The sequence below is a fragment of the Ovis aries genome, chromosome 26 (assembly GCF_016772045.2).
Source record: "Ovis aries strain OAR_USU_Benz2616 breed Rambouillet chromosome 26, ARS-UI_Ramb_v3.0, whole genome shotgun sequence".
Classification (NCBI taxonomy): Eukaryota; Metazoa; Chordata; class Mammalia; order Artiodactyla; family Bovidae; genus Ovis; species Ovis aries.
Window position 1 is genome coordinate 33,425,540 of NC_056079.1, and position 25,426 is coordinate 33,450,965.

Consider the following 25,426-nt stretch of genomic DNA (forward strand, 5'->3'; position numbering starts at 1 on the left):
ATGTTATTGACCCATAGGATAAGTCAGGAGAAAGTTTACTATTGGGTTCCTTATTTCCCAAATAGTTTAGTAGTTGAACTGCCTTTTTAATCATTCTTTGCATTCTTTTCTCAGTTATTTAGGTTTCACATTTTCATAGAATTACTGATATTCCATACTTCAAAACTATGGTTTGAAAAAGTATATTTTATTTAGGAAGTACCTGCTGCTGCTAAGACGCTTTAGTCGTGACCGACTCTGTGTGACCTCATAGACGGCAGCCCACCAGGCTCTGCCATCCCTGGGATTCTCCAGACAAGAACACTGGAGTGGGTTGCCATTTCCTTCTCCAATGCGTGAAAGTGAAAAGTGAAAGGGAAGTCGCTCAGTCGTGTCCGACTCTGCGACCCCATGGACTGCAGCCCACCAGGCTGCTCTGTCCATGGGATTTTCCAGGCTAAATTTCACAATTTTCCCTAAAGCAATAATTATCCCAAACTAAAAGCTACTTTTCCTGCCTTCTAGCCAAAACTTGGGCTCTCATTGTATCATATTTGTAATACACTTTTCCCTGTGCATATTCCTTACCTCCTGTTTTGGTTGATAACATTGTTTTTTTCCGATATGATTATTATAATTTTTATAACAGGGATATCCTGAGAGACACTAATGAATAAGTACTTCATCAAGCTATAAATGGAATTAGAGCAAGATTAAATATTGGTAAACACAATAATCGTATATAATGCTTTATTTTTTATATTTTAATTTCTACTAGTTTATGGCAGCAGGTGCTACATGTAGGCCCATTGCACATCCTGAATGTGATATTCCTGAGGTTTGTAATGGAAGCTCAGGAAGGTGTCCAGCTGATATAACTATACTCAATGGACAGCAATGTGAAGAAGGAAAAGCTTTTTGTTATGATGGAGGCTGCCAAGATATTGATGCACATTGTGAGAGTATATTTGGAAAAGGTATTGTTTTGTAACATCTGTATAGTTGGTCCTCAATATTTTTATTAACATTACCAAGGCAGTGGTCAATTAGATATATTTAAATTATTTATTTTGTTTAAAGTCTCTTTTTTAGAGAAGGAAATGGCAACTCACTCCAGTACTCTTGTCTGGAAAATTCCATGGATGGGGGAGCCTCGTAGGCTACAGTCCATGGAGTCTCAAAGAGTCGGACACGACTGAGTGACTTCACTTTCTTTCTTTCTATAGTTCCTTTTGGAGAAGGAAATGGCAACCCACTCCAGTGTTCTTGCCTGGAGAATCCCATGGACGGAGGGGCCTGGTGGGGCTGCGGTCTGTGGGGCTGCAAAGAGTTGGACACGACTAAGCAACTAACACACACACACAATCTCTTTTTAGTTTTTGAACTTCTTAAATATTTGTTTAAGGTGTATGATTTAATATTTTGATATGTATATATATACAATATGAAATAATTGCCACAGTCATCTGCTTAACATATTGCATGTTTATACCCAGTAATATGCTTGCTAGATCCTAAGGTGGTGCACTTAAATTTTTGAGAAGCCTGTCTACTGTTTTCCATAATGACTGTGCCAATTTCCACTCCCATCAACAGTATATAAAAGTTTCACTTTCTCCACATTCTTGCTAATACTTTTTATCTTTTTCTCTTTGATAACACACTATCCTAAAAGGTGTGAGTTGTGGTTTTGAGTTGCATTTCCCTGATGATTAGTGATGTTGAGTCCCTTTTCATGTATCTGATGGTTGTTTGGCTTTTATTTGGAGGAATATCCATTTAGGTCCTTTGCTATTTTTAAATCTCTTTATCTTTCTTATTTAATTATGAGTAGCATATTTTAGAAATTGATCCCTTATCAGCTCTATAGTTTGCTATTTTTTTTCTCCCATTCTGTAGGTTTCAATTTTGCTTTGTTGCTTATTTTCTTTGCTAAGAAGTTTTTTATTTTGATGCAGTCCTACTTATCTATTGTTGCCTGCGCTTCTGTGTCATCCAAAAAAGTATTGCCCGGATTAGTATCCAAGAGCTTTCTCTCTCTCTTTTTTTCTAGTATATCTATAGTTTTAGGTAAGTTTAAGTCTCTTCAACCACCAACTTTATTGATGCACAACTGACATATAACATTCAGTAAGTTTAAGTTGTACAACTACTGATTTGGTACTTTTATATATTTCAGAATGATTACCACCATAGTGTTAGCTAAACTTCCATTATATCACATAATTACCATTTCTTTTTCATGGTGAGGACATTTAAGATCTACTTTCTTAGCAACTTTCAGGTATATAATTTGATATTACTAAGTATAAACATTATGCTGTGTGTTAGATTCCAAGAAGTTTTTTCATGTCATAACTGGAAATTTGTAACCTTTGAACACCTCCCCATTTTCCCTACCTTGTAGCCTGTGGTAACTATTGCTTTACTCTTTGTTTCTCTGAATTCAGTTAGATTCCACATATAAGTGTTATCATAGAGTATTGTCTTTCTCTGACTTATTTCACTTAGCATAATGCCCTCGGAGTCCATGTTGCTGCAAATGGCAGGATTTCCTTCTTTCTCAGGACTGAATATTTATATCTCATGTTTTCTTTGCTGATTCACACTATCAGGAAGGGGGAAATTTCCCATCCTCATTGCCTTCTCTGGTTCTTTTGCCTGGTCAAATAATTAAAATGACATAAGACAGATTAACTGGAGAAATAAAATTTTAGTTCATACATATGAGAATCCCACATACATGAGAGAATCAGAGATCATAGAAGAGGTTCAGAGACAGAAAGATAAAATGAGTTGTATGTGCTGGCCTGCACTAAGGAATGAGACAGGGTCCTTGGGGCTTTTAAGGACAGGAGGGTCATTCACAGGATGATAAGAAGAGCAGACGTTTGGTAATTATATATTTGCCCTGTCATCCAGATCAGGCCAATGAGATAGAATTTATCTTTGATAATAAATCTTTTTCTGGGGGGAAAAGTCCCTAATTTAAATTCTTCTGGGTAGTTAAGGGAAGGGTAGTATATATATATACTTTTTGATAGCCTTTAGCTCAAAATAATCCACACGCCAAAGTGGTACATTTTTTAATTGTTTCTTTTTCTGTGCAAAAACTTTTCAGCTTGATGAAGTCCCACTTTTTATTTTTGCCTTTGTTGCTAATGCTTTTGGTGTCATATTGAAAAAGTCATTACCAAGACCCATGTTAAATAGGTTTCCCCTTGTGAAGGAGATCAAACCAGTCCATTCTGAAGGAGATTAGCCCTGGGATTTCTTTGGAAGGAATGATGCTGAAGCTGAAACTCCAGTACTTTGGCCACCTCATGCGAAGAGTTGACTCATTGGAAAAGACTGTGATGCTGGGAGGGATTAGGGGCAGGAGGAGAAGGGGATGACAGAGGATGAGATGGCTGGATAGCATCACTGACTCAATGAACGTGAGTCTGAGTGAACTCCGGGAGTTGGTGATGGACAGGGAGGCCTGGCGTGCTGCGATTCATGGGGTCGCAAAGAGTTGGACACGACTGAGCTACTGAACTGAACTGAACTGTGTTTTCTTCTAGGTGTTTTAAGGTTTCTGTTTTTGCATTTAAGTCTTTATGAATTCTTTTTCTTTTTTTTTTTTGAGCTGTGTGAGGTTGGGGATCAATTGCATTCTTTTGCATGTTGGCTGTCCAGCTTTCTCAAAACTTGTTGAAGAGATTCTCCTTTCCTCATTGAGTATTCTTGACTCCCTTGTCAAATCTTAGTTTATCATATTGTCAGGGTTTGTTTCTGGGCTCTCAATCTTTTTTTTTTTTTTGTATCTTCTTCATTTTTTCATTAGTGTTTTATAGTTTTTTTTAAATTTTAGTTTTTACTTTATTTTACTTTACAATACTGTATTGGTTTTGTCATACATTGACATGAATCCACCACGGGTGTACATGCGATCCCAAACATGAACCCCCTCCTACCTCCCTCCCCACAGCATCCCTCTGGGTCATCCCCGTGCACCAGCCCCAAGCATGCTGTATGCTGCATCAGACATAGACTGGCGATTCGATTCCACTTCACACCAGTCAGAATGTCTGTGATCCAAAAATCTGCAAGCAATGAATGCTGGAGAGGATGTGGAGAAAAGGGAACCCTCCTACACTGTTGGTGGGAATGCAAACTAGTACAACCACTATGGAGAACAGTGTGGAGATTCCTTAAAAAATTGCAAATAGAACTGCCATATGACCCAGCAATCCCACTTCTGGGCATACACACCGAGGAAACCAGAATTGAAAGAGACACATGTACCCCAATGTTCATCGCAGCACTGTTTATAATAGCCAGGACAAGGAAACAATCTAGATGTCCATCAGCAGATGAATGGATAAGAAAGCTGTGGTACATATACGCAATGGAGTATTACTCAGCCGTTAAAAAGAATACATTTGAATCAGTTCTGTTGAGATGGATGAAACTGGAGCCGATTATACAGAGTGAAGTAAGCCAGAAAGAAAAACACCAATACAGTATACTAACACATATATATGGAATTTAGAAAGATGGCAATGATGACCCTGTATGCAAGACAGCAAAAAAGACACACATGTGTATAGTGGACTTTTGGACTCAGAGGGAGAGGGAGAGGGTGGGATGATTTGGGAGAATGGCATTGAAACATGTATACTATCATGTTCTGTTGGTTTTTTGTCTATTCTTATACCAGTAATATAGTGTTTTAATTTCTATAGCTTTGTTATATAATTGTAATAAGGAAAGTGTACCTCTAGTTTTGTTCTTTCTCAAGATTGCTTTGGCTATTCAGGATCTCTTATGGTTCCATACAAATTTTCAAATTGTTTTTTATATTTCTATCAAAAATACCTTTGGAATTTTGTTAGGGATTACATTGAATCTGTAGATGGCATTGGGTGATATGGAGTTCTTTTTTTCTTTAATATTTATTTGACTCTCTCAGGTCTTAGCTGTGGCACACAGGATCTTTGTTACAATACAGAGACTCTCTAGTTGTGGCACACAGACTAAGTCCTTGCAATGTGCAGACTTAGTTGCTCTGTGGCATGTGAGATCTTAGCTTCCTGACCAGGGATCAAACCCATGTACCCTACACTGCAAGACAGATTCTTAACCACTAGTCCATCAGGGAAGACCCTACATGGATATTTTAATGATATAAATTCTTTTGACCTGTAATAATAGAATATCTTTCTTTTTGTGTCTTCTTAGAGTTCCTTCATGAAGATCTTGTAATTTTCAGGCTATACATCTCTTACTTGGTTAAATTTATTCCAAAATATCAAATTGATTTTGATGCTATTGCAATGAAATAAAAAAATTTTTTTTTCAGGTGTTGTTAGTGTGCATAAATTCAATTGATTTCTGTATGCTGACTTTCTTTTTATTTTTAAATGCTTGATCATAGCTTTGGATGAAGTCCAAGGTGATTCTACTTTATTTTATTTATTTTTTCCCATCCCCATTAACTTCTCTGGTTCTTTCGCCTGGTCAAATAATTAAAATGACAGAAGACAGATTAACTGGAGAAATAAGATTTTAGCTCATACATATAAGAACCCCACATACATGATTTTAAATAGGAGCTCAGCAGGATTTCTTTCACCATTAGCTTTGTTAGTAGTAATGCTTCCTAAGTCGCACTTGACTTCACACTCGAGGATGTCTGGCTTTAGATAAGTGACCACACCATTGTAGTTATCTGGGCCATTAAGACGTTTTTGTATAATTATTCTGTGTATCCTTGCCACATCTTCTTAATCTCTTTTGCTTCTGTTAGGTCCGTACTGTTTCTGTCCTTTATTGTGCCCACCCTTGCATGAAATATTCCTTTGATATCTCCAGTTTTCTTGAAGAGATTTCTAGTCTATACCATTCTATTGTTTCCCTCCACTTCTCTGTGTTGTTCACTTAAGAAGGCCTTCTTATCTCTCCTTGCTCTTCTCTGGAACTCTGAATTAAATTGGGTATATTTTCCCCTTTCTCCCTTGCTTTTCACTTCTCTTCTTTTCTCATCTATTTGTAAAGCCCCCTCAGACAACCTCTTTGCCTTCTTGCATTTCTTTTTCTTTGGGATGGTTTGTTACAAATCTCTGCCCACATTTCTTAGGAACTCTACCAGATAAAATCCCTTGAATCTATTAATCACTTACACTGTATTAGGAATGTGATTAGGGTCATACCTGAATGGCCTAGTGGTTTTCCTTACTTTCTTCAATTTAAACCTGAATTTTGCAATAAGGAGCTATTGGTCTGAGCCACAGTCAACCCAGGTCTTCTTTTTGCTGATTGTGTAGAGCTTCTCCATCTTCATCTGAAAAGAATAAAATCAGTTTGATTATGGTATTGACCATCTGGTGATGTTCATGCATAGAGTCCTCTCTTGGGTTGTTGGAAAAGGATATTTTTTATGACCAGCATGTTTTTTTGAATAAAACTCTGTTAGCCTTTGTCCTGATTCATTTTGTATTCCAAGACAAACTTGCCTGTTATTCCGAGTATCTCTTGAATTCCTACTTTTGCATTCAAATCTCCTATGATGAAAAAGACATCTTTTTTGTTTTAGTTCTAGAAGGTGTTGTATGTCTTCAAAGAACTGGTCAACTTTAGCTTCTTACACACAGTTGCTGGGGCATAGACTTGGTTTACTGTGATGTTAAGTGGTTTGCCTTGGAAACAAATTGAGGTCATTCTGTCATTTTTTGAGGTTTCACCCAAGTACTGCATTTCAGACTTTCATTGACTGTGAGGTCTGCTCCATTTCTTCTAAAGGATTCTTGACAATAGTAGTAGATATAATGGTCATCCTAATTAAATTTGCCTATTCCTATCTATTTTGGTTCACTGATTCCTAAGATGTTGATGTTCAATCTTGCAGTCTCCTGCTTGACCATGTTCAATTTACCTTGATTCATGGACCTAACATTCCAGGTTCCTATGCAATATTGAGGAACGCTGGACTGGAAGAAACACAAGCTGGAATCAAGATTGCCAGGAGAAATATCAATAACCTCAGATATGCAGATGACACCACCCTTATGGCAGAAAGTGAAGAGGAACTAAAAAGCCTCTTGATGAAAGTGAAAGAGGAGAGTGAAAAAGTTGGCTTAAAACTCAACATTCAGAAAACTAAGATCATGGCATCTGGTCCCATCACTTCATGGGAGATAGATGGGAAACAGTGGAAACAGTGGCTGACTTTATTTTTGGGGGCTCCAAAATCACTGCAGATGGTGACTGCAGCCATGAAATTAAAAGACACTTACTCCTTGGAAGAAAAGTTATGACCAACCTAGATAGCATATTCAAAAGCAGAGATATTACTTTGCCGCCTAAGGTCCATCTAGTCCAGGCTATGGTTTTTCCTGTGGTCATGTATGGATGTGAGAGTTGGACTGTGAAGAAGGCTGAGTGCCGAAGAATTGATGCTTTTGAACTGTGGTGTTGGAGAAGACTCTTGAGAGTCCCTTGGACTGCAAGCAGATCCAACCAGTCCATTCTGAAGGAGATCAGCCCTGGGATTTCTTTGGAAGGAATGATGCTAAAGCTGAAACTCCAGTACTTTGGTCACCTCATGCAAAAAGTTGACTCATTGGAGAAGACTGTGATGCTGGGAGGGATTGGAGGCAGGAGGAGAAGGGGACGACAGAGGATGAGATGGCTGGATGGCATCACAGACCCGATGGATGTGAGTCTGGGTGAACTCCAGGAGTTGGTGATGGACAGGGAGGCTTGGCGTGCTGTGACTCATGGGGTCGCAAAGAGTCGGACACAACTGAGCAGCTGAACTGAACTGAACTGATGCAATATTGTTCTTTACAGGATCAGATTTTATTTTCACCACCAGCTTATCCACAGCTAAGCATTGTTTCTGCTTTGGCCCAGCCACTTCATTCTAACTGGAGTGATCAATAACTGTCCTCTGCTCTACCCCAATAGCTCTACCCCTCTTCTGACCTGGGGGCTCATCTTCCGGTGTCATGTCTTTTTGCCTTTTCGTACTGTTCATGGCTTTTTCCAGGGAAGGATACTGGAATGGGTTGCTATTACCTCCACCGGTGGACCATGTTTTGTCAGAACTCTTCACTGTAACCTGTCGATCATGGGTGGCTCTACACAGCATGGTTCATAGCTTCATTCAAGGTGAAGCAAGCCCCTTTGCCACAACAAGGCTGTGGCCTATGAAGGGGATTGTGCCTCATAGCATTTGATAATAAGGTAGAGGGAATCTAAATACACCATTTGGACTATGGAAGGGCAAATTCTCTTACTTTGTAGACTTGGTCAGTATACTGGACTTAAGGAAATATTTAATATGTGATTTCACATTTTCAACATATTGCCCTTTTGGTGTTTCCATAATTACTGTGCAAAACCCAGACTGAGCTGAGAGAAAGTCCCTAACATGAGAGAGGGTATTCAAGGGAGAAATTAATAATAGGGCACATTGGCACCTTTAGAAGGAATATTTTACTAATATTTGGGTTAGTAAAGATAGGGTTGGATGAAGAATATTCCTAACCTGGTAGTCTCAGATTCACAACTGAACTGATTAAACACTGTCAATACTCAGAATAATGTTACCTGCCCTCACAGTATGTGCACAATCACCTTTGATGGGCTAATGTTTAAAAATTGTAGAAGGAGATAGAATTAGGAGAAGGCAAAAAATTGAGTGACTAAATAATATCATATTAATTTTAATAATAATCCACTAAGGTAGATATTATTAGCTACTTTTATATTTTATTGATGGTCAGTTAGACTTAGCATGGTTCATTCTGGAGAAAGTAACTTTGCTAGGTGGAACTCTTAAGATGTTCCCCATCATTACTGTGGTATTTTCTTAGAGATTCCTCCCTCTGAGTTGGGTGAGAACCAGTGACTATATGGTGGACTATCGTCCCTATGATTAGTTTATACAGAAAATATGAAGGGATTTTAAAGACCTAATTAAGGTCCATAATTAGTCAACTTTGAATCAATCCAAAGGAGATCATTCTAAGTGGAGCCTCGCCTAATAATATGAGCCCTTAAAAGATGAGAAATGTCAGAAGATTCTTTGGCTGGCTTGGGAGAAATCAGTTCAGCTCAGTTGCTAAGTCGTGTCTAACTCTCTGCAATCCCATGGACTGCAGCATGCCAGGCTTCCCTGTGCATCATCAACTCCCAGAGCTTACTCAAACTCATGTCCATCAAGTCAGTGATACCATCCAACCATCTCATCCTCTGTCGTCCCCTTCTCCTCCCGCCTTCAATCTTCCTCAGCATCAGGGTCTTTTCCAAACAGTCAGTTCTTTGTATCAGATGGCCAAAGTATTGGAATTTCAGCTTCAGTATCAGTCATTCCAATAAATATTCAGTACTGATTTCCTTTAGGATGGACTGGCTGGATCTTCTTGCAGCCCAAGGTACTCAAGAGTCTTCTCCAACACCACAGTTCAAAAGCATCAATTCTTTGGCACTCAGCTTTCTTTATAGTCCAACTCTCACATCCATACATGACTACTGGAAAAACCATAGTTTTGACTAAATGGACCTTTGTTGGCAAAGTAATGTCTCTGCTTTTTAATATGCTACCTAGGTTGGTCATAACTTTTCTTCCAAGGAACAAGCATCTTTAAATTTCATGGCTGCAGTCACTATCTGCAGTGATTTTGGAGCCCTAGAAACTAAAGTCTCTTACTGTTTCCATTGTTTCCCCACCTATTTGCCATGAAGTGATGGGACCAGATGCCATGACCTTAGTTTTCTGAGTGTTAAGTTTTAAGCCAACTTTTCCCCTCTCCTCTTTCACTTTCATCAAGAGGCTCTTTAGTTCTTCTTTGCTTTCTGCTTTAAGGGTGATGTCATCTGCATTTTCTGAGGTTATTGATATTTCTCCTGGCAATCTTGATTCCAGCTTGTGCTTCATCCAGCCCAGCATTTCTCAGGATGTACTCTGCATATAAGTTAAGTAAGCAGGGTGACAGTATACAGCCTTGATGTACTCCTTTCCCGATTTGGAACCAGTCTGTTCCATATCCAGTTCTAACTGTTGCTTCTTGACCTGCATACAGATTTCTCGTGAGGCATCTCTTTAAGAATTTTCCACAGTTTGTTGTGATCCACACAGTCAAAGGCTTTGGCAAAGAAAAACAATAGAATGGGAAAGACTAGAGATCTCTTCAAGAAGATTAGAGATATATTCCTAGGGAATATTTCATGCAGAAGACCTAACAGAAGCAGAAGATATTAAGAAGAGGTGGCAAGAATACACAGAAGAACTATATAAAAAAGATCTTCATGACCCAGATAACCACCATGGTGTGATCACTCACCTAGAGCCAGACATCCTGGAATGCAAGGTCAAGTGGACCTTAGGAAGCTTCACTACGAACAAAGCTAGTAGAGGTGATGGAATTCCAGTTGAGCTATTTCAAACCCTAAAAGATGATGCTTGGAAAGTGCTGCACTCAGTATGCCAGGAAATTTGAAAATTCAGCAGTGGCCACAGGACTGGAAAATGTCAGTTTTCATTCCAATCCCAAAGAAAGACAATGCCAAAGAATGTTCAACGACCACACAATTGCACTCATCTCACACACAAAAGTTATGCTCAAAATTCTCCACACCAGGCTTCAACAGTACGTGAACTGTGAACTTCCAGGTGTTCAAGCTGGATTTAGAAAAGGCAGAGGAACCAGAGACCAGATTTCCAACATCCGTTGGATAATAGAAAAAGCAAGAGAATTCTAGAAAAACATTTACTTCTACTTTATTGGGAGAAATAAGCAGTCATTTTTGTGAGAGGGCCACGTCACTAGGACCTGAACAGGAGTTCCTAGGGCCAAGAGCAACCCCTGGCAGATAGTGACAAAATGAAGCAACGGCTACAAAAAAATGAATTCTTCACAGCCAATGAGGTTGGAAGAGGACTCTAGACTCAAATAAGGCTGTAACTCTGGCCAGGAACTTTATTTCAGCCTTGAGACCCTGAACAGAGAACCTAAATGTGCTTTGCCAGACTTTAAGAAACTGTGACGTGGGTGTTGTTTTAAGGTGTCAAAATTTTGGTAATTTTTTACACAGTGATAGAAAGCTAATACAATAACAAAGGAAAAATAGGTAAATATGTATGGATTGACAATTTTGGTCCCTTCACTTCAGACTTTCTGAAGGTATGAATTTTCTTTAATGAGGTTTTTTTTTTTTTTTTTTTTTTTTTAAATAGACCTGGCTTTTTGTAAATTCCTACTCAGAATCTAGGAGAACAAGAATAGTTTTCTTGCATTCTTTCTCTATTGCCTTCTTTCACAGAGCTCTCTTAAGATTGGTACTTTTACAACTCTGGTTGTAAAAAAAAAAAGTATGGTTCCTCTGATGGTAAAGAATCCACCTACAATGCAGGAGACCCAGGTTTGATTCCTGGATCAGAGAGATCCCATGGAGAAGGGAATGGTAACCCACTCCAGTTTTCTTGCCTGGAGAATTCTTTGAAAGAGAAACCCAGTGAGCTATAGTTCATGGAGCTGCAAACAGTCGGACGTGGTTGAGCAACTAACACTTTCACTTTCAATTCTCCTCTACCCTCATAGTATCTTTTGAGCTACAAATGGCCAAAGTGAATTAAAAGGAGAAATAATCATGAGCAATAGTTTTCACTTCATTTCTCTCTTCTTAAAACTTCACTAGGGAACTTTTCAATAGATGACAATGATAGAGAAAAAAAGTAAAGAAACATATGAGGAAATTGAAGAAGTTATAATTTAAATATATTTAAGTTTTAATGGCTGAGTAATACTCCACTGTGTATAAAAAAATAAAAAAATATATTTGAGTTTTAATTTAAAGGAAGTTTTAATCTAAATATATTTCTAACTTTGACAGGTTCAAAAAATGCTCCGTTTGCCTGCTATGAAGAAATACAGTCTCAAAGTGATAGATTTGGGAACTGTGGTCAAGAGGGACTCAGATATACATTTTGCCCATGGAGGTATGCTATGCAGATAGTGAAAATTCCTATCTTATATGCTATAAAATTCTGTTTTTAGTTTTTCACTATGTATGTCATTAATTCCAATGGTTTCAGGTATCACGTGTGTTCAGGAGTTAATCTGAAATCAAAATCTCTAGTCCTGACATCATTCTTGTACTACAGGCTTATTAAATTTCAACGTGATTTTTAAATATTTATATGTAGATGATTACTAGGCTCCAAGATCTTATCCAAGATTGAAATTAATGATAAACATTGCACCTTTCCTGTCTGAACATACTCATTATTTTATTTTATTTATTTATTTTTCTTTGTGATGAGAATTCTTAGGATTTATTATTCTTGGTAGGATCTAACCAAGAAACCAAGATATCTCTGTTTCTGAATTTTCTTTTTATTTATTTATTTATTTTTTTTTAGTTTTTTGTTTTTTAAATTTTAAAATCTTTAATTCAAAAATGAAAATACTATCCCCATTCATTTGAATGCTTGCCCAAGCTGAAGACTGCCCAGTGTCTCTAAAATGAAGTTCAACTTCTCCTGTGTCTGAAAAGCCCGTTCTTTGATATTTTGGTCATGAATTTCTTTTAACAAATATTTTTAAAGAACCTACTATATGCTGGCCACTAGCTAGTTAGATACAAGTTAGCAAAACATACATGATCCTTGTACTCATGGAATTTACAGGCTGGTAAACATATCATCTGAAGAAGGAAATGGCAACCCACTCTAGTATTCTTGCTTGGAGAATCCCAGGGACAGAGGAGCCTGGTGGGCTGCCGTCTATGAGGTCGCACAGAGTTGGACATGACTGAAGCGACTTAGCAGCAGCAGCAGCAGCAAACATATCATCTAACCTTATGCTTCTTGTAATGTTACTTCCTTCATAAGTAATGCTTATGCTATGATTGTTTCAAAATACCTTACTCTGCCTGTTGAAATTCTACTAATTTGTAAGCTTGGACTCAGATGGCATCTTCTGTATGCGGTTTCCCTGACTACTAAGTTAGAATATATCTTCATCTTAAATATCTGTAAGAATCTGCTTATTTCATTCATAGCACATTTAATAAGGTTTGTGTCATATTTAGTATTAGATTGTAAGGTCTTTGAGGGTAGAGGTCACAACTTAGTTTCTGCCCCTCTACAGAGAGATATAAAAAGCTTGAGTGAATTGTTTATTTGACAATCGTACACCAATCTGTACAGTGGATAAAAAGATCATTAGTATCATTGAAAGATAAGCATATATCAGTGGCGTTACATTTTACTTTAACTGTTAGTAGGAAAGTGTTACATTTCCTTAGACATATTGCCATAAGTGGAGAACCATTCTTTATTTTTTTTGGTCAAAGAAAGAAAATATGAAGCATTCATAATAAATGCCTTATGTATAATAATCATATATTTTTATTATGTTTGTAGGAATCTTATATGTGGAAGATTAATCTGTACCTACCCACTTGAAACTCCTTTCCTTCGAGACAATGCTTCTGTGATTTATGCTTTTGTGCGAAGTATTATATGTATAACAATGCACTATGAAACAACGGGTATAAAAGATCCACTCGTGGTCAATAATGGCTCTATTTGTGATAAAGAGAGGGTAAATAGCTTAAAATCAATTAAAAAATCTATTCTATTAATTTCCCTTGTGGCTCAGTTGGTGAAGAATCTGCCTGCAATGCAGGAGACCTGGGTTAGATCCCTGGATTGGGAAGATCCCCTCGAGGAGGACATGGCAACCCACTCCAGTATTCTTGCCTGGAGAATTCCATGGACAGAGGAGCCTGGAGGGCTACAGTCCATGGGGTCGCAAAGAGTTGGACATGGCTGAGCGACTAAGCACACACGTGACCAAATAACCTCAAATATTTGGATAAGGAGAAAATGAGTAAGCTTCATTTGGTCTCTGAGGGAAATGGCAGTGTTTGTTCCTTTTTAGAATTTCAGTGTTGTAAGCAAGGAAGCTCTAAGAGTTTGGGGACAGTAGTATGGAGGAGAGAGGTCTTGGGAATACTTGTAGTTAAATATTCCATAACTTGGGAATTCACTTTTATTCTTGCAGAAGAAAGAAGAAATCCCATTTACTTATATATGTCTCTTTGTGACCCAGTAGATAAGAGTATAGCTTAGATGGTGCCACAGGAATAAATCTTTACCTCTTGGGTTTTGACATTTTGCAGGTTATCCAACCAGTTTGAGATATGACAGCTGTGTGTAAAATGGGGATAATAATGATATTTACTCTATGGGGTTATTGCAAAGATTAAATGAAATGATACTATAAAGTATGTAGTACAATGCTCAACACATAGTAAGAACTAAATATAGGTTGGCTATTATTCTTGGTTGTTGTTATAATTGGTTATCTATGAGAGCAAACAGCCAAATATGGAGAAAGCATGGAATAAATTTACTTCAGAATCTCATTTAGTTCCTAGCCAGAAATTTGCTCATGAGGAACTATCATGTAGTGTAAAGTGTAGCCTTTAAAGACAGAAGCACAGAGATCTGAATTTTGACTCTTCCTCCTTACCCGACAGATGATTTTGAATAAAATATTAAATATGTAAAATGAATGTATGTATTTTGGTGATTTTTGGTGATCTGATAGTTTAAATGAAGTTTACCACAGATAAAGTATATAGTCTTCATATTGATTTCCTCTTCATGCCTGGAAGTCATGAATATCTCCTTGAAGGACAGATATGCCAGGAAGCTCAGTAGATGTATTTATGCCATGGAGTCAAAGCAATTAAAAAATGAGACATGGTCAATGGATGCTTTGAAATTATGTGTAATTTAGTAAGAACATAATCTTTTCTATAACATGGGCAGTTCTTCTCAGTGATGCCTTATGAAAACAAATTTTACCAGGTAGCTTTTAATGATACTATAAATCATATATGGTGAAACACTCTTGGGAACTTTGTTTCTGTCAGTAATGTCATTAAGTAGCAGGACTTCATCTCAATTTCAACTGAGGCAGACAAAAAATATAGTACATTCTAAAAAGAGTTGTTAGATGCACCGTGGGGGCCAAGAACTAATGAGAAGACTGAGCACATTAAAAGCTTACAGGGTTTGGTTGTCAGGATTTAGAGAGTATTTGTGAGGTCATTTCTTTGAAGAGTGTTGTACTTTCATGTTTAAAAGGAAATCATTTTCACATTATTTCATTTTAACCTTGAAACAAATCTTGAATGCTTTAGAAAAAGTATTATTGTACTCATTTAAGAAAACTGCAAATTAGGAAGTTGATATTGCTAGAAATAAAGAAGTTAGGAATATATCCTTAATCCTCTGATTATTATACTTTATACTTAAAAGAATTAATATCTGGATATTAAAATATTCTACACTAGAAGGTTATATAGCTGTAGTAACTTTAGATGAAAACTTCAAATATCTTTTCTAGGGGACTCTAATAATGCCAAAGAATGCTCAGACTATGGCACAATTGCACTCATCTCACACGCTAGTAAAGTAATGCTCAAAATTCTCCAAGCCAGAGTTCAGCAATACGTGAACCATGAACTTCCAGATGTTCAAGCTGGTTTTAGAAAAGGCAGAGGAACCAGAGATCAAATTGTCAACATCCACTGGATCATCAAAAAAACAAGAGAGTTCCAGAAAAACATCTATTTCTGCTTTATTGTCTATGCCAAAGCCTTTGACTGTGTGGATCACAATAAACTGTGGAAAATTCTGAAAGAGATGGGAATACCAGACCACTTGACCTGCCTCTTGAGAAACCTATATGCAGATCAGGAAGCAACAGTTAGAACTGGACATGGAACAACAGACTGGTTCCAAACAGGAAAAGGAGTACATCAAGGCTGTATATTGTCACCCTGCTTATTTAACTTACATGCAGAGTACATCATGAGAAATGCTGGGCTGGAAGAAGCACAAGCTGGAATCAAGATTGACGGGAGAAATATCAATAACCTCAGATATGCAGATGACACCACCCTTATGGTAGAAAGTGAAGAGTAACTAAAAAGCCCCTTGATGAAAGTGAAAGAGGAGAGTGAAAAAGTTGGCTTAAAACTCAACATTCAGAAAACGAAGATCATGGCATCTGGTCCCATCACTTCATGGGAAATAGATGGGAAACAGTGGAAACAGTGTCAGACTTTATTTTTTTGGGCTCCAGAATCACTGTAGATGGTGATTGCAACCATGAAATTAAAAGATAGGAGAAATATCAATAACCTTAGATAGGCAGATGACACCACCCTTATGGCAGAAAGTGAAGAGGAACTAAAAAGCCTATTGATGAAAGTGAAAGAGGAGAGCGAAAAAGTTGGCTTAAAGCTCAACATTCAGAAAACGAAGATCATGGCATCTGGTCCTATCACTTCATGGCAAATAGATGGGAAAACGGTGGAAGCAGTGTCAGACTTTATTTTGGGGGGCTCCAAAATCACTGCAGATGGTGATTGCAGCCATGAAATTAAAAGACGCTTATTCCTTGGAAGAAAAGTTATGAACAACCTAGATAGTATATTCAAAAGCAGAGACATTACTTTGCCAACAAAGGTCCGTCTAGTCAAGGCTATGGTTTTTCCAGTGGTCATGTATGGATGTGAGAGTTGGACTGTGAAGAAAGCTGAGTGCCAAAGAATTGATTCTTTTGAACTGTGGTGTTGGAGAAGACTCTTGAGAGTCCCTTGGACTGCAAGGAGATCCAACCAGTCCATTCTGAAGGAGATCAGCCCTGGGATTTCTTTGGAAGGAATGATGCTAAAGCTGAAACTCCAGTACTTTGGCCACCTCATGCAAAGAGTTGACTCATTGGAAAAGACTTTGATGCTGGGAGGGATTGAGGGCAGGAGGAGAATCCCATTTATTGATTTTTTTCTATGTAAACTTTTTATATAGGCAAGGAATACACAATATTATTTAAACTGTGCTCTTAAGGATGGTTTTGTTAGACTTCAGCCTATTGTAAGAAAAAGTGGTTTTTCTTTTGGTTCTGATTTTTTATTTCAGTCTTGTTTCATTTGTTACTTCCATATCCCTGCCCTGAATCATTTTTTGGACTGTCTTTTTAACAATTAATAATTTTAGATTCACAGCAAAATTGAGAGGAAATTATATAAAGCTTTCCCTTATATACTCTGGCCGCACATAAGCGTATGTTACCATGTTATTAACTTCTTCCATTCAGTATGGTATATTTGTTACAACTGATCAGCCTACATTGACACATGTTTATTACACAAAGGAAATAGTTTATATAAGCTTTCAGTCTTGGTGTTGTACATACTATTAGTTTATGGCCTATCTTCTTTTTCCTCTTTTAAAGAACTTCATTAAAAAACTTCTCTCAATTTCTGTATGTCTGAGAAAGGCTTTATTTCTCCATAACTTTTGAAGGAAAATTTCACAGTATATAAAATTCTAGATTGGGGATCTTTTTTCCTTCAGTATTTTACTCCACTCTTTTCTGACTGCCTGGCTTCTGAGGAGAAGTGAGATATAATTCTTATCATTGTTTCTCTATAGGTAAGTTTTTGTTTTTTTTTTTAATCTTGCTTTTTAAAAGATTTATTCTTTGATTTTCTGTTTGGACATGATATGCCTAGGTGTAGTGGTTTTTTGTTTGTTTGTTTGTTTTTATCCTGCTTATTGTTTTCTGAATTTCCTAGAACTGTGGTTTCATATCTGATATTAATTTGGGGAAAATTTGCAGTCATTATTGTTTCAAATGGGCTCTCCAGGGGGCATTAGTAAGAACCCACTTGCCAATGCAGGAGATATAAGAGACTTGGGTTTGATCCCTGGGTTGGGAAGATCCGCTGCGGGAGGGCATAGCAAACCACTCCAGTATTCTTGCCTGGAGAATCCCCAAGGACAGAGGAGTTGGCAGGCTACAGTCCATGGGATCACAAACAGTAGGATACGACTGAAACAACTGAGCATGCACATTGTTTCAAATATTTCTTCTGTTCCTTTTTCTTTTTCTTCTGGCATTTCCATTACATATACATTATGCTTTTTTGTAGTTGTCCCTTGAATATTCTTTTTTTTTTGTCTTTGTTCTTTTTGCTTTTTTGTTTTAAAGGATTCTTTTAATATATCCTCTAGTTCAGAGATTCCTTCCTCAGGTATGTGAAGTATACTAATAAGCCCATTAAAGGCATTATTCATTTTTGTTAGTGCTTTTTTTCATTCCAGCATTTATTTCTTTCCCCTTGGGATTACTGTCTCTCTGCTTCCATTGCCTATCTGTTCCTGCATGCTATCTACTTTGTCTGTTAGAGCCCTTAAGATGTTAATCATGAGTGAGTGAGTCTTCGCTAAGTTGTGTCCGACTCTTTGCAACCCCATGGACTGTACCCACCAGGCTCCTCTGTCCATGGGATTCTTCAGGCAAGAATACTGGAGTGGGTTGCCATTTTCTTCTCATAATTGTTTTAAACTCCAAGGCTGATAATTTCAGTATCCTGACAATGTCTGTTTCTGATAATTGTGTGTTTGGGCTTTTAATATAACCTTATCTGTTTTCTTGAGAGCTGAGCATAATGTGCTAGGCAAAAGAACTGCTGTAAATGGCAACCCACTAAATGGACCTCTGTAAATGGACCTTTAGTAATGTGGTGGTGAGGTGTTGTGGCAGGGAAATATTCTTCAGTCCTATGATTAGATCTGTCTTTCAGTGAACCTGTGCCTTTGGATTGTGAACTTCACAAGTGTTTTTCAGTTGTTTTTTTTTTTTTTTTTTCCTTCCCTTATATGGGACAGTATGGCTGGAGCAGACTGGAGTTGGGTATTTCTCTTTTCACATATGGAAGGTTAAGAGCAGACTGATATTGGATATTTCCCTTCTGCCAGATCAGTTAGGCTCTGATAGAACACATGCAGATTAGGCTATAATTATTAATAACTCGTTTCTCCTGAGGGCCAGCTTTGTTAAGAACAGACTGCTCTGGCTACTTCAAAATGGTTTCTTTTCCCCTCCTTCTGCAAGATTACAAGAAAAAAATTTCTCTAATATTTACTGTGAGAACCTGGTTGAGCTCCTGGATATACATCACCTGAAACAATGGAGGTTCCTCATGACTGGGTGCCTCTGGGGTTTTTAAGTCTTGGGGTTGTCCTTATCACTGCTGCTGCTGCTGCTACGTGGCTTCAGTCGTGTCCAACTCTGTGTGACCCATAGATGGCAGCCCACCAGGCTCCACCATCCCTAGGATTCTCCAGGCAAGAACATTGGAGTGGGTTGCCATTTCCTTGTCCACAATTCATCACTTTCCTTCCCTGGCACTGGTATCTGAGCTTTCTGCTTGTTAATCTTTGCTCTGGTAAGCTGTGACTCCCTGTATTTGCTTGTCTATCTCTCCAATTTGAGAGCAGTGATTTGCCACCAAATCACTTTTATGAATCCTAAAAGAGTTTTTGCTTTTTCAGTTTGTTCGACTTTCTCATTATTTTTAGGATGGAGTGGCAACTTCCAAGCTTCTTATTACATGGGGAAGTAATAACATAAACCTGAATCATTTCTTAAAAATTTATTTTAAAAAATACTTTATTTTTTAGAAAAGTTTTAAGTTTACATCAAAAGTTGCTGAAAATGCAGGGAATTTCCATGTACCATTTACCCCTACATAAATGCAGACTCCACTATCCACAATGCTACACCAAAAGTCCATAATTTACATTAAATTTATCTGAAAAATCCCCAGATATTTGTAGCTTAAACTATACATTTCTAAATAACACTTATGCCAAAGGAGAAATCTCAAAAGAAATGGAAAAACACTTTGAATTAAATGAAAGTGAGAATGTAACATAAAAATCTGTGGGATACAGCAGAAACGGTACTTAATGGAAATTTACTGCACTGAATACCTGTTGTCCTGTGTTATAAAATTACTGATGGTAATGTTAAGATAACTGGACTCCTCTAACTTGGAAAAAATTTGTTTGTTTGTCTTTAGATTTGTGTAAATCGTCAATGTTTAGAAGTAAGGCCGTTTATAGACAGAGTAAATCGGTGTTCAGCAAAGTGCAATGGAAATGGAGTAAGTAAGCACATGATTCATATTTCCCCAAATTATATCTCTCTTAGATACTTTTCGGCATCAGTCATTAATTTATTTAACATTTATTGGGTTTCTACCATGTGCTAGGACCTGTTGTATCTAGCTATATGGGGCTGAATCAGATTACTAAATTTGTTGCCATTTGCGTTAGGGAACATTTTACAGCATTAAATTGCTGATGCCTTTAGCAAATTTATTATTATAGTTGTGTACTTTTCAGAGGTGTTAAATATTCCAACAAATGCATTAACCTATTCATTGCAGGAAGGTAATTATGGTAAAATTTGTGTGTCTGTGAATACATAGTGTGAGGGAAAGCTATTTGTTTTATCCCTCTTTTAATAAGAGACTTTTCTCCCCATTGAGATCAATTTATTTCCCATACCAAAAAAGTAAGAGTGCAGTGGATAGAAGGTTAGATTGTCAATCTCAAGTGATAGTGGAACACACCTATTTTATTTTATTTCTTCTTTAAAAATTTTTATTGGCATATAGTTGATTCACAGTGTTGTGTTAGCTTCAGGTGTACAACAAAATGAATCAGTTATACGTATACATAGCCATTCCTTTTGAGATTTTCCCCATATAGGTTATTACTGAATATTGAGTAGTGTTACCTGTGTATACAGTAAATCCTTATTAGTTTTCTGTTTTATATATGGTATTGTTTACCTGGTAATCCCAAGATCCTAATTTATCCTTCCCTCACCAACTTTCACCTTTGGTAACTGTAAGTTTGTTTTTACATCTGTAACTCTATTTCAGGTTTGTAGCTAAGTTCATTTGTAGCTTTTTTTTTTTAGATTCCACATGTAAGTGATATCATATAACATTTGTCATTCTCTGTCTGACTTACTTAATTCAGTATGACAATCTCTAGGTCCATCCATGTTGCTTCAAATGGAATTATTTTGTTCCTTTTCCATTGTACACATGTAGCACACCTTCTTTATCCATTCCTTTGCCAATGGACATTTAGCTTGCTTCCATGTCTTGGCTATTGTAAACAGTGCTGCTATGAACGTGGAGGTTTATGTGTACTTTTGGACCAATGCCTTTTTTTGCAGATCTAGAACAAAAAAAAATCTTAAAATTTGTATGGAACACAGGAAACACAAAAGACCCCAGATAGCCAAAGCAATCTTGAAAAATTGAAATCTTAAAAGAAAAATAAAACTGGAAGAATCAGGCTCCTTGACTTCAGACTATACTACAAAGCTACAGTAATCAAAACAGTATGGTACTGGCACAGAAATGAAAATATAGATCAATGGAATGGGATAGCAAACCCAGAAATAAACCCACAACCTATGATCAATTAATCTATAACAAGGAGGCAAGAATACATGGAAAAAAGACAATCTCTTCAATAAATGATGCTTACTGAAAAACTGGACAGCTACATGTAAAAGAATAAGATTAGAATAGTCTCTAATATCACACAGAAAAATAAACTCAAAATGGATTAAAGACCTAAATACAACACCAGATACTATAAAACTCTTAGAGAAAAACATAGGCAGAATACTCTATGATATGAAAATAGCAGTGATATCTTTTTGGACCTATTTCCTAGAGTCATGGAAATAAAAACAAAATAAACAAATGGGACTTAATTATACTTAAACGCTTTTGCATAGCAAAGGAAACCATAAACAACTGGAAAAGACAACCTACTTAATGCATATTTGCAAATGACGTAACTGATAAAGGATTACTCTCCAAAATATACAAATAGCTCATACAGCTCAATATAAAAAAGAAAAAGACAAAATGAAAAAGTGGGCAGACCTAGTTAGACATTTCTCCGAAGAAGACATACAGATGGCCAACAAGCACATGAAAAAAAGGCTCAGTGTTACTAATTGTTAGAGAAATGAAAATCAAAACTAAAATGAGATCACCTCACACTGGTCAGAACTGCTATGGGGAAGCCTCCTACACGAATGCACACTGGTACCGCCACAGGGAAAATAGTATCAAGGTTCCCTGAAAAACTAAAAACAGAACTACCATATGACCCAGAAATCCCACTCCCAGGCATATATCTGGAGAAAACCAAAATTCAGCAGCATCCTTCATTTCAGTGTTCATTACAGCACTATTGACAGCAGAACATGGGAACAAAGTAAATGTCCATCAAGAGAGGAATGGATAAAGGAGACAGTACATGTATACAATGGAGTTTGACCCAGCCGTAAAAGGAAGCAAAACTGTGTCATTTGCAGAGATGTGGAGGGACTTAGAGACTGTCATACAGACTGAAGTAAGTCAGAGAAAGATGTCTCTTATATGTGGAATCCAGAAAAATGATACAGATGAACTTATTTGCAGAGCATAAAGACACAGATAGAGATCAAACATATGGATACCCAGGGAGGAAGAGGGGGTGGGATGAATTGGGAGATTGGGATTGATGTATACACACCATTGGTAATATGTATGAAATAGATAAACAATGAGAATGTACTGTATAGCCCAGGGAACTCTACTCAATGCTCTGTGATGACCTAAATGGGAAGGAAATCCAAAACAGAGGGGTATGTATGAGTATAGCTAATTCACTTTGCTGTACAGTAGAAACTAACACAAGCTTGTAAAGCAACTATACTCTAATAAAAATTAATAAAAAATGAAATAAACTTTCTTAATAGTTGTTTTTCTGCTGATAGCTTCTTGTCATTTGCCTATATGAGTTCCATCAATTTCCTCTTCCATTTTTGTGTTTTTGTTTTCTCAAATTATTTTATATTGTGAATTTGTTACCAAATTGAAATAGCTCTAGTTATTTTTTCTACTTCTTTCCCTTTAATCTTTATGCTGCAATAAAATTTTACAAAATCTATTCTGATGCAGAGTTGCAGTTTTTTTTTTTTTTTTTTTTTTAGTTTTGTCTGTCTATATATCTCCTTGCTTAGTTGCTCAGTAATGTCCAACTCTGCAACCCTTTACATTGTGGCCCGTCAGGCTTTTCCGTCCATGGGATTTTTCAGGCAAGAATACTGAAGTGGGTTACCATTTCCTTCTCCAGATATATCACCTTACTGAAAGTTTAATGTGCATTTAAGGTAGAAGAGCTCCTTTCAAGATTTCTGTAAGGCAGATCTAGGGGTGATGAACTCTCAGCTTTTGTCTTTGGAAAGTTTTTATTTCTCTTTCATATCTGAATGATATTTTTGCCACATAGAATATTCTTGGGTGACAGTTTCTGTCTCTGAGTATTTTGGGAATGTCACCTCTCTGCCCCCTGCCATCTCTGTAGAATTTTTCTGCTGATAGACTAATGGGGGTTCCTTTGTAGGTTACCATCCCTTTTTTTAAGGCTACCTTTAAAATTCTTTTATCAGTGACCTGTGATAATTTTAGTGTACGTTGAAGGTCTTTTTGCATTAAGATTATTAGGAGATTTTTATTTTCATGTCCTAGTATATCCAGTTCCTTCCCCATGTTTGTGAAGTTCTCAACTATTATTTATTTAAAAATGCTCTCTGTTCTTTTCTCCCTTTCTTCTCTGGGATACCCTTTACCCAGATTGCCTTGCCTAAAAGAGTTGGATAGCTCTCACAGAATTTTGTTATTTTAATATCTTATTTCTATTTCCTATTCTACTTGTATCATTTCTAGATTTCTATCTTCATGCCCATGTTAGCTCTCTCTTCCATATGGTCGGTCTCCTCTATTTTTAGAGATTTCTAATGCATTCTTCATCTCATTTATTGAGTTTTTCAGCTCCAGAATTTTTATTTGGTTCTTTTTTTTAAAGAATCTGAGTCTTATGGGTAGAATATACCTTTTGTTCATTAATTTTATTCCTGAGCTCATTGAACTGCCTTTCTGAGTTTTCATGTAACTTCTTAAGTTTGTTCATGATAGCTATTTTGAATTCTCTATCAGTTAGGCTGCAGTATTTTTTGACTTAAAGTTCAATTTCTGGATAATTCATTTTCTTTTTGTGAGATTGTGTTAATTGGTTCTTCATGGCTCTTGATGAGTCTTTCCTCTTCTGGTGCATTTTAAGTAGGGAATACCTTTCTGCTTGATTCTAATGATTCAATGAGTTAGAAATTAGAGAGCTTTCTTTCATTTTCCAGTAGGTGGTGGAATAGCCTAAGTATTGGAGTTTTCTTACAGGCGCTGTTTCTGGTTATTTTGTACTTTAAAGCCTGCACATTTCACCCTCCAGCACTCTGTCAGAGTTGTTGCCTGTGCCCTCATCATCCCTCTTCTTGTGCCTTAGGGATTCTGTCAGCATCACTGTCCTTGCTGCCTAGAGCACTGGGAAGGTGGCCTCTTCCCTCCTGTCCAGGATCACCTGATTCTCAGGCTCCACCACCACTGTGAGTGGGGAAGAGTGATACAGGAGCCAGGATCATGCCACCACTTGTAACAGGTCTGATGTTTTAAAGTTTGTGGGCTCCATTGCTGTGGGTTAGGGGATAGGGGGCTGGAGTCATGGCTCAGCAGCAGGAGGAACAGTGTCCCACGTCCCACTGCTGCTACTCCTCAGTTACCTGTGGCTGCAGGTGTGGCTGTAGCCAGGAGGCCAGGGTCATCCGTGCCACCTGCTCTGCTACTCCTGGGTTCTCTGTGATTGCAGACTTAGCTGTCATGGCTGGAGGTCCAAGTTTGTAGGTACAGCCTCTGCTTTCTCTCCTTTCTGCCTTCTCTGTCTATTCCAGTTTACCCACTCTTAGCTTTAAAGATATGTAGAATTCTCTAGTGTGCTGGTATGTCGCGCAGAGACGACTTTGTTGCAATGTGGATGTTTTACAGGTTGTAGATTGAAGGGGAGCAATAAAGTTGCTTTTCACTTCACCTTATTGCTGGCATTATCCCTTGCTTTAACCTTAGGGGTCTCATAGATGCAAGCCCTGTTGGCTTTCAAAGCTGGATTCTGTGGGGCTCATTTCTCAGGTGCATGTCTGAAAAGTTGGGGTGCCAGAGGTGAGGTTGAAATCCTTTGCTGCTCTGCCAGAAGCTAGGGGTTTTGAATTCCCTCCTGGTTGTGGGTCTCTGGGTGTGGGGTTTATGGCAAGATGGTATCTCAGTGTCTCCTAGTTGCTTCCATGTGGGTTTTTCCTCATTCACTTGGTATGTTGGAATCAATTAGCTTGTGTTGGACTTTTTTTCTTTTAGAGGAAACTAGTAGTTGTAGATTCAATGAGTCCACGGGACAAGGTGAGTTCAAGGTCCTCCTATGTCACCATCTTCAGCCGTACTTTTCCAGCTTCTTTTAATTGGCATATTAGAACGTTAACATCCAAAGTGATGATTGATATAGTTGGAATAAGAGCTATCATATTTGTTACTGTTTTTTATTTATTGCCTTGTTCTTACTTTTGGCTTCCACTCTTCTTTTTGTCATTCTAGTTGAGCCTTTGGTAATATATGATGCCATTTT

At 37.5% G+C, this 25,426-nt stretch overlaps 1 protein-coding gene across 2 annotated transcripts in view; it reads left to right on the top strand.

Moving 5' to 3' along the window:
- Positions 1-25,426, top strand: part of LOC101115508 (disintegrin and metalloproteinase domain-containing protein 32) — a 197,426-nt gene that overhangs the window by 128,392 nt on the left and 43,608 nt on the right. Inside the window, exons 14-17 of one of the 2 annotated variants that reach the window (XM_060407107.1) lie at positions 758-956; positions 11,860-11,965; positions 13,394-13,574; positions 19,921-20,004. In XM_060407107.1, coding sequence (XP_060263090.1) covers positions 758-956; positions 11,860-11,965; positions 13,394-13,574; positions 19,921-20,004 — 570 coding nt within the window. The remainder of the gene's footprint in view (positions 1-757; positions 957-11,859; positions 11,966-13,393; positions 13,575-19,920; positions 20,005-25,426) is intronic. The other variant, XM_060407108.1, reaches the window with a different exon arrangement.